Here is an 11032-nt window from a genome sequence, read left to right on the forward strand (position 1 = left end):
GGGTATAAAAATCCACGATTTTTAGCGAGAGCCAAAAAGGATAAAATATTCTACAACAACAATTAACAATTTCAGATACGCCATTTCTCAACGCTTGCGCATTGTTCCCAATCATCTTGTTTTTCAATTGGCCTGCCAATAGTTCCTTGTCAATGCGATAATTCAACGAGGGAAAAAATGAACTTTTGAAATATTCAATCAAGCTAAAAAAAACTGAAAACGCGTTGTATTAAAACCAGGAAACCTTCAGTTAATTATAAAACAGTTAAAAACAATAATTAACAACTCGGAGTAAATGGGTTTTCTTGTCTTTACTAAGACTACGCCTGAAGTTGAGAAAAATAAGATAAAATATCCGAAAAGTTCAAAAAATAACCGACACTTTCTTAAAACGAATGAATTCACAGTCACAAGAGCCATTAATAACAACTGCGAACAAATTCTCACATTGACAAAGCCCAGAAACAAACGATTGAAACTAAAACAGTTTAATGGATCAAAATATAGCTCACTGGAAACGTGTTCTGACCTGTTTTTACAGAGATAAGCTAAAAATCGACCAAAAATCGATTTGAAAAATTGCGAAGCTCAGAAATCCAAATATGTTTTATAAAACAATTAGATTTTCAGAAAATTTCAATTAAGTTGCAAAAAACTTAAGGAAGCCAATTGCGCTGATTATGAATGATACAAAGTCACGAGACAACAAAATAAAAACAAATTCAGAGAGAAGCTCAAACTTCAAACAATTTTACGACATCAAAAATTTTTCGGCACTAAAGCACTAATTTTTGCGGTTGTTATATGCAAGAACTGTAAATCATTATCTGCTTCTCATATTAACATCAACGATTCTTCACCATGAAAGGGCTACAACACAATAAAAACAGACTCAAAATTCGAACAGTAAGGAAATAGTACGAATTTTTTTTATAAAACTAAATGAGAAGCCATCAGTCAAAACATTTATCAAACTAGGAAAATAATATTTTAATTAACAAAAGTAGTTGAGACCTCTCATTAGTGAGATTATTACTTGTTGACAAAAATGAAAGCAAAAAAGTGACCGCTGAAAAATCTTTTTTGAAGTTAATTTGAAAGTCATTAAAACAAATAGCTTTACATTGAAGTCTTTCAAAAGTTTCAATTATACGTCCAGAAAATTAATTGGGACGTATCATTATCAGGTATATGTCGTACAACAAAAAGATGGAAAACAAACATAGGCAGGGGTATAAAAATCCACAAGGACAAAATATTCAACAACAACAATTTCAGATACGCCATTTCTCAACGCTTGCGCATTGTTCCCAATCATCCTGTTTTTCAATTGGCCTGCCAAAAGTTCCTTGTCAATGCGATAATTCGACAAGGAAAAAATGAACTTTTGAAATATTCAATCAAGCTAAAAAAAATGAAAACGCTTTGTATTAAAACCAGGAAACCTTCAGTTAAATATAAAACAGTTAAAATCAATAATTGACAACTCGGAGTAAATGGGTTTTCCTGTCTTTACTGAGACTACGCCTGAAGTTGAGAAAAGTAAGATAGAATATCCAAAAAGTTCAAAAAATAACCGACACTTTCTTAAAACGAATGAATTCACAGTCAGAAGAGCCATTAATAAGAACTGCGAACAAAGTCCGGGCTCAATTTTGTTTCCCAAAAAACCAGTAGAATCTTTGATCGGGGAGAGCAAGTTATTGGACTACGAAAAACATAACAAATCAAAGCAAAACATAAGCAGTCTTTTTGATTTTACGAAAACAATTGGTCAACCAAGAGCCTAACTCTGAAACAATCGGACCTGTATCATAAGCCTCTTTTTTGAAAATAGAATCTGTGAACAATTGAGTCGTGGTCGGATTTTATTTTCAGTAATTACTTAAAAAACTGTAAATGCGGAAATATTCTTTTTAAAAAAGGCAGCGCCCCATTTAAATCTCAATTTTTAACACCGTAATCATCCATAGTGAGATCAAGATCAGCCCTGATATTGCTGCGCGTCTACAGATACACCGATTTACTCAAGTGGTTTCGAAGGGGATTTATCTTTAACCACAGTTTTTCAGTATGTCAAAAAATCATTAATTTTGTATAATTATAGAGTTTTAAAACTGCCAAAAACTCGCAATATTATAATTCCAGAAGACTCTTAAGGCCAGCAGAAACACCACTAGTTTTTTTGAGCTTACAAAGAATATGAGTGCATATTAAAGGTGTCCACTTGCGGCAAATTTGGAGAAAGTGGGCTAAAATGCGTATTTGCTCCCATTTTTGACGAAAAAAAGTTAGAAATAAAAAAAATATAGCATTAATTCTAGTCAAAAACACAAATGGAACAATTCAGCAACCCTAACTTATCTTTAGAAATAATATAGTTTACACTACCGTTAACAATTGTGACACATTTTAACAAAAAATTACGAAAAATACGAATTAAAACAAGGTAATATCGTCTGCTATTCACAAATATTTAAACCTCGATAACTTCTTTTTGAAATCGAAAATTGAAGAAATCTTTTTAATTTCAAATTCTACGCTGGATGCGCTTTCTAATGATATCACTCACAATTCTCTACGATGATTATATCGATCGGCTAAAATTTTCTGAACAAAAAAACCCATTTGAGTATATTGTTCCTCCCGCACTAAAGTGGGTCGGAACAATTATGGACAAAAAAACCGCCCACATTTCGCTCTACTTTTTATAGTAGTACAATAGTCTAACTAGTACAATGTTTTCTCTCATTTCAATTTCGATTATCTGCGCAGTTTCAAGAACTAATTTTTGTAACGAGCATTCCGCCTTATAAAGACCTAGATCTTTAAAATTCTAAAAATATTAAATTCATAATTGTGAAGCATGTGACTAAGTTTGCTAATCCATTTGTTAACATGTTTACAGTCCGCAGAGTTTTAGCAAGTAAACGTAGTAAGAATACTTGAGAACATTTACCGAATGCAATATATTTTGAGAATTCTGTCACATTAAGTAATTTGGCATTGGGCTTTTATCCTTATTACGACAAATTATTATAGGGAAGAACTATTGACATGTAAACAATAGAACAATAAAGAAACAAAAAAATAGTTTACACTTTGTCGCAAATAAAATTAATGAAAATAAAAAAAAGGAAAATAAAATCTAAAATAAAAAGCCATGCAAGAAAAATATCGGTTAGGATGGAAAAACTACATCACTCGAGTGAAGTTCTGCTTAACAGATGTAATAAGTGGGCAAGATTTTGAATTGTCAGAATTATACTGAATTTCCAAGTTTCCATATAAAGTTAAATGGTTTTTTTCCTGTCGCTATAGGCAAAAGATTGTACGTTTTAATGCAAATTATTCAATAGAATTGAGAAATATATGATATCTGCTTAATCATATATTTGCCAGTACTCACACAAAATTTTAAAATGATTTTCCGATAACCAAGCAAGGATTGCATATGGCTTCGCCGATCATACTACTTTCATCAGTCATTTATCAAATTTTTTCTGGAGTGATAATGATTTTGTAGCGGAATTCTCATAGACATTTTGCAAGGATTGTACGCAGAAATACCTTAAGAATTATTTGACGCATATGGTCTTTGAAGGATCACCAGGAAAAGTCAAACCAAGCAGCTAGTGTTAGGAGGAAATATATATATATATATATATATATATATATATATATATATATATATATATATATATATATATATATATATATATATATATATATATATATATATGACCCTGCATTGTTGACAAATGTTTTCGCTCATAATGGTATTTATATATATATATATATATATATATATATATATATATATATATATATATATATATATATATATATATATATATATATATATATAAATACATATAAAATACCATTATGAGCAAACATGCAGGGTCATATTCTACCTCACAGAGAAATGTGGGACAATTCCAATACTGCTAACAAGTTCAATTTGTGGATTGCCGAATGTTAACATCCTTTACTAGCTGACCTGAAAGTACTGCTGGGTTGATTTGACGTCATCAGAATTGGTGGCTCTGTCGTAGATAATAGCGAGTAGTGTGTAACAGGTAGGACTTGTCTCGTAGTCCAGTTGAGAGATCAAAAACACCTCGCATGTGTAAGGATCTATCCGGAACATTTCAGTCCCATTGTACAAAGTGCACAGAAGTTCACCTGAAGAAAAAACAGCTGACTAGCATATCTTAACCAGCATTTAAGTTAAACTTCGAAGTTATATTTAAGTTATTTTTTTTTAAGTTATGCAGTATCAATTATGGAAGCGTGCAATTTTTAGAAATGATTGCCAGGTTTAACCTCGACTTATGAAAAGACTTTATAATTATAGTAGAGGAGTCTTAATTGACCATTAATACGCAGTCCAGAAAAGTTGAGGTAAAGTCTTTCCTGACTATGGGACTATCAAATTTGTATGTGAGTAGGTAAAGAGTTGGAAACCGGTGCGACTAGGTAACAGAACAGGAGATCTAAAAGGCTACATTGCGTTAGACCCCTCGCTTACCCCCCGCCTATAATGAAGTAAGGCAGCCATTTCTGTTTTTGGTGTAGCATAGTTGCGATAAGAGAAAAATGCCGTGGGCAAAGAGATATAAAAAAAGCCAAGGTTTTGCAGCGGCTACAAGGAAACACAACAGATCCGACATTCTCAATTCGAACAAAAAGTTTAAAAAACCACCTGTACTCGAAAACTACTAATTTCATAGTCATTAGTGTGGCTTAAAAAGATTTTATCAACTGCGTTTCTGACTATAGGTTTGATGATTCTTTGTTCACCTATGTGATAAAAAAAATGATTTTAGTCTCTAACCATAACGTTATCTCTTACGTTCTTACTTAATTAAACAATCGGAGTTGATAAATTGAATTATTTCAAATTATGCTTATAAAAATAACTCAATGATGAAAGAAATTATCCCACGGAACTTAGTTTTTGACAGTTTTATTGTTAATAATCTTTTGTCACACTGGGAGAAAGCGAGTTTAATATTTTTGAATTTAGGGATTCCAAAACTTATTTAGTAGAACTAACTATGTGACAGAAACAGATTTCGATTAAAAGTTTTCTTATTAAATTTAAGTTATTTTGATATTTTGTTGCACTTCTCATACATGCTATTTTGCATATAGTTTGATGGCTAATGTGGATTCACCTTTGCAATTTGTTTGCTTCTTACTATGAGAAATGCAAGCCGTGATACCTCAGTAGGGAGAGAGATTGAGTGAAAATCTAAAAGTCCCTGGTTCGATCGCCGGTCGAGGCAGTTATTTTTACAAAATGCTGAAAGTATGAACTATTTTTATTTCACCGGAGAAAGAAACACTTTTTACAAGCATCCATTTACAAAATATGTGTTTTTATAAAAAGCTTGTTTGATCTTTTCCTTTCGTGCTTCCCAGATTGATGGGTGTATATTATTTGCACCCCGTTGGTATGTAATGACACGTGATCGGTAAATGGGGGATGCATAAAGTACTGAGTGGGAGAGCAAACGTAAAAGATCAGCAACCATTTATCTAAAAAAACAACACGTGCGTCAGAGCTGGGGGCGTTATAAGCCCACTAAGCTCTGTATGTGTCTGTATGTGTGTGTGTGTGTGTGTGTGTGTGTGTGTGTGTGTGTGTGTGTGTGTGTGTGTGTGTGTGTGTGTGTGTAGGGATGGGGGTGGGGGGCTCTGAACTGAATGGATCCCAATCTGTGTTCTACAGCAATGATTTCAAAATTTTCCTTTCAAAGTGTTCAAATTTAATCCTGCTTTCTAATATAAGTTCTTATGAAAATTTCTTAGTTTAATGGAAATATCTAGTTTGAAACCCGTTGAACAACTAATGATGTAAACAGCAGCTTTAGGGCGTAAAATTTGTAGCCCACGCAAAACGATTCAAAAATACAACAAGAACTTTTGAACAGAAAGTTCGGACATTTTTTCTGACTTTTACGATTAAAACGAACAAACAAAAATGAAACCCAAAAAAAACTGAGTGAAAGATTTGAAATAACACGTGTTTTCAAGGTTAAGGTGGCTTGCAAAATTACAACCAGCTTACTGTATTTATACCATAATTGGTGGCTATATTTTTCTTGGGGGCCTGTATTGGGAAAGAACCTGGAACTTGCCTTATGACAGTATGTATTGTTGAGAACCCTTTGTTATGCAGAGAAACGGCCAATTTGTTATTTTAACATTATCTGATATTGGATGTTATGCTAAGGTTACTCATGACAAAAACTATGTTCGATAAAAAATTATGTTGTTCAATAGTTTGGGTTTATTCTGATTTAATGTTGCGCTTCCTATATACAATTTTATAAACAAATTTTTTGGTGGCTGAACTGAATTCAACATTTGAAGGTATCGGCTTCTTAATATGTATAACCTAAGATTGAAAGGTGCGTTTTGATACCTGTTTGCTTAAGTACTTTTTGCAAGTTGTTAAAAGTATGAATTATTTTTATTTGACCAGAGACTAAACACAATAAATTTTGTGTAGACATAGTGCAAAATTAGTAGATAATGGTATCAGTATATTCTTTTGGATACTCAGGTTACCCACCTTAGACGCAACTTTGAAAACTTACTAAGTCTTATAAGCTGCCGTAGAAAACTTACAAAACTTTGTACGGCACCGTATAAGGCCGTTATAAGTTTTCTACGTCACCGTAGCCAATTGATGTAATTGCCAATTTATAAATTCTAAATTCCTAAAATCAACTTTAAATCTATCGCTTTTCTCATACAAGTCACTTTTCATCACTTCATGGCACTGGGTATAACTTTTTAAAACTCTGAAAAAATACAAAAACTTAGTACGGTGCCGTATAAGGCCATATTAATTTTTTGTAATTTTTCTAAGGTAAAGTTTACGAACTTTAATTTGCTCCGCAGGTAGGCCTGATGGTCAAAAATTTATCTCGAAACATTTCGAAATAGCAAAAACATGTTACGCCTCTTCCAAGGCCGTACCGTACTTTGGAAGTCTAATGATATCTTTTAGAGTTCATGTCATTGATCAAGCAGAAAAACATTCATTTCTAAAAATCCATCAAAAGCGTCAAAACTTAGATTTTCGTTCCAAAAAAGACCAATGCTTACGTATTATGTCTCAAAAATGATTAGCTCTAAAATGAAGTTCGAAGAAAAAATTTGCGGTTTAGATGAATCAGATAAAAGTAGCACTGGTTTTTAATATGAAACTGTCAATACCACTTACATAGCTGGTAAATAATTTCCTAATTACAAGCGCAAGGTTTATAAGAAGGAATAGAAAAATTAATGTGTTTTGGTTTGCGTTCTGTTCATTCAAAATTTGACTCATTTGAAAGTTGATTTTCGAGCTTTTTTGAGCATTGACAACAACAAAAGTCCTCTTGCAGATCTACAGTCAGATTACTTAAACTATTTACAAGAATGATTTAAGAAGAATCATCGAATGCACGGCAATAAATATATTTGATCGCTTTAAAAAAAGTAAAATCAAGATTTTTTTATTTTTTCAAAGTTCTCTATAGTTTTGGCATCTAAATGGCTAATCAACAGTGCAAATTCTCGCGGCTAGGCTGTCACTGCATGTTGTGATGTTAGGCTGTGTGTTGTAATGTAGAACGTTACTGTGTGAAAGATGCTATTAATTGTAGTTAATTGTTATCATCTTAAAGAACTTTTTAAATTCAAACAACGGAATCATAAACTTAGTTCAGATTTTTTTGAATAGCATTTTGGTTACTATGGAAAACAATAGCACGTACACTGGAGGAACGTAAAAGTTATATTCTGAATAAGCTGGAGCTGGGTTGGTGAGAGGGCGCGTGGAGAGGGGGAAGAAAAGATCCCGTTTTCCACTTATATTCTGCCTTGGCAGTTTTTTTTAGGACGTCCATACACACTGTGTTTCATGTCCGCTATTTATCCAGTGTTGTTTTCTGCCAACAGTTTACAAATCATTTGTTTTCATATGTTGCATGTTATTACCAAAAACATAAACACGTGCAACAGATCCGGGGGGGGGGGGGTATAAGCCCTGGACGAGAGAGAATGGTTATCTTGTAAGATCTTACAAGATGAATGGGTATCTGGTAGGATTCCTGCAAGGTCGTTCCGGTTGAGCTGCATTCTCATTGGTTCTATTTCATGCGCAATTTTCTTCCTTTAATGCATTGAAGTTTTGAGAATTGGTTGCTTATTTTTGACTGATATTTTTTTTTTCATTAATTTGATTGAAAATGGGTTTTCAAGATCATTTTTACTGCATCAGTACAAAAAATATTAACTTTTACTTCTGACTTATTGCCCAAAACTAAAAACATGAAAGAAATTATTTTTTTTCTCATACTTCTTTTGCTCCTATTAATAAAAAATTGCAGAATTATTTATTTTTTAAATCGATTTTTTTCTCATTGCATTCAATCTGGAGGAACAGAAAAAACCCAACTTCACACTTTCCAGTTAATGCAGGGTGAAAACTTTATACTAAAAAAAATTGTCTTTCAATTTTCACTTTGTTTAGAACAAATTACATGTTTTTTGGTCTTTTGCATCTTCTTTATTTTTTTTATGCGCTGTGTATTTCAGCTCTGCGTATTTTGGTCCTTGCAATACAACGGTTAATCTTGTACGAATCATATAAGACGAATATTTATCTTATAAGGATCTTGTAAGACGAATGCCTATCTTGTGAGAATCTTGTAAGACAAATGCCTATCTTGTAAGAAGCTTGTAAGACGAATGTTTATTTTGTAAGAATCTGTCAGAAAATCTTGTAAGACGATGCATCCTCTTGTAAGATTCTGACAGAACCTTACAAGATCTTAAAATATAACCGTCCCCAGTCCACTCGGGTAAAAAAATTTCAAAATTATCCTATCAAAATTTGCAAAATTATTCAAGCTTTCTGCAATAAGTTTGTTCAGAATTTTTAGGAAATATTTATTTTTAAATTTGTAGATCAACTATTGATGTAATAATTGTGAAACAATTTCAGGTTTCTCCTATTTTATTTAAAGCTTCTCACATATTAGTTTCAACAAAATATTTGGAGACAGGATTGAATTCACCTCTGAAAGCTGAAAGGTCTTCGTTTCTTAATATGTTTTATCTTGGCCGTGCCGTGATGGCGAAGTTGGGAGAGAATTGGATTGAAGATCTAACGGTCAATGTTTCGATCCCGGGTTGCAATGGTACTTTTTGCCTTCGAGGTCAATTTTGTGGCTCAAATTTATGTTTTTATCAACTGCGCCTCAAACGAACGTCTTGATAATTTGTTCATGTGAGTGACACCAAAATTTGTTTAGTCTCCAACGATTGCGCTGTCTCTTGTGTAATTACTTAATCATTCTCAATTCATAATTTGAAGTATTTCAATTTGTGTTTTTGTAAATAACTTATTGAAAAAAAAGAAATTATCACCCGAAAGCAAGTTTTCTTTCGACGTTATTTTGGTAAAATGTTGTCACACAAGGACGAAGCGAGTCTGTTTTTTTTAGAATACCAATTTCGATGAAAAAATATACTAATAAAGTTTAGGTCATTGTGAATTAAAGTTGTGCTTTTCATACATGGCATTTTTTTTAATATGTTTGAGGGCTTGTAATGGTTTCACAATTTCAATGTGCTCACTTCACAGTATCAGAAATCTAAGCCGTGATAGCTCAGTTGGGAGAGCGTTAGACTGAAGAGCTAAAGGTCCCTGGTTTGCTCCAGGGTCGCTGAAGTTTTTTTTGGCCAATTGTTGAGAATATGAGTTAGTTTTCCTTTACTTGAAAAACGATTTTGAACCTATACAAGTTAGTCATAAAACCAGTGACACACATATATATGTCATTAAATTGTCTGAATATAATATATATATATGTATGTATGTATGTATGTATGTATATGTATATTTTATAATATATATATATAATATGCTAGAAACAGGCGCTTAAACGGCCAAAGCACAGATCTGTATTGGGATACTATGTGCTGCACAAAATTTCTCGTCTTGAGGCTCAAATGAAATAAGTTTTATTATCCTGAAAAAAAAATGATTCAAAAAATGGAAGTGTAACTCAATCATATGCTATTTCGTAAATTGCGACAATTTGGAAAATTTCTGCTCAAATTATTAATTCTGTTATGACCCAATTTTCTACTAGAAATTTGAATAAAAAAAGTGGCACAAAAAACGTGAAGGTTTAAATTGGATCTTAACCGGCACATATGTTACACTTTGAACTTATGTAAAAATTGAAATTTTAAGCCATCCAGTACTATTATTTGTGCAAGCAAAATTTTAGAAACGAGAAATTGGTTCTATGTGACAACAATTTGGCAGAGGGGGACTAAGCGTTAGAATAGGAGAGTTAAATTGGCTAAATTGCTTTGGACGCGCTCAGCTACAACTCCCAAGGCTCAAAAAAACGTGTGGCAGTCATTTTAGTTTACTGTATGGGAGAGTTACTCAGGGACAAAAATGGGGTTTAAAAAAGGGAAAAAACCCAACTTCTGCAGTGGCTACAATAAAGTACTACAAATCCTATTTTCTCAATTCCGTCAAAAATTTAAAGCAAAACCACTTGCACGCAATAACTATTAAATTCGAGGTCAAAATTGTGGCTTAAAATTGCGTTATCAACTGCGCCTCAAACGAATGGATCAAAATTTTTGTTCAACTACGTGAGAAAAAAATGTTTTAGTGTCCAACGGTTAATTATATCTTATGTCATAAATTAAGCATTCTCTTTCCATAAATTGATTTTTTTATTTTATTTGTTTTTGCGAACAAATCATTGATAAAAGACGGAACACGCGGAAGAGAGTTACCTTTTGCCAATTTTTTTGTTGTTGAAATAATTTAGTCACACAAGGACAAATTGAATTTGTTATTTTCCAATTAATCAATTTCGAAATTTATTGCTTAAAGTTAACCAAGTGATAAGAACAAATTTTGATGAAAAAATATGCTCAAATTCTGATTTAAAATTGCACTTCTTAAACTTGTAATTGTTTTTGTTTGAGGGTTGGT

General features: G+C 32.4%; 1 protein-coding gene across 1 annotated transcript in view; it reads right to left on the reverse strand.

Moving 5' to 3' along the window:
- LOC142336307 (protocadherin Fat 4-like) overlaps positions 1–4183 on the reverse strand; it is an 86930-nt gene extending 82747 nt beyond the window's left edge. The window contains exon 1 of the mRNA XM_075385036.1: positions 4004–4183. Within this exon, the coding sequence (XP_075241151.1) occupies positions 4004–4153 (150 nt within the window). The 5' untranslated portion in view covers positions 4154–4183. The remainder of the gene's footprint in view (positions 1–4003) is intronic.
- Between the last annotated feature and the right edge of the window lie 6849 nt (positions 4184–11032).

Source organism: Convolutriloba macropyga, chromosome 3 (genome assembly GCF_964194025.1).
Source record: "Convolutriloba macropyga chromosome 3, txConMacr16.3, whole genome shotgun sequence".
Taxonomy (NCBI): domain Eukaryota; kingdom Metazoa; phylum Xenacoelomorpha; order Acoela; family Convolutidae; genus Convolutriloba; species Convolutriloba macropyga.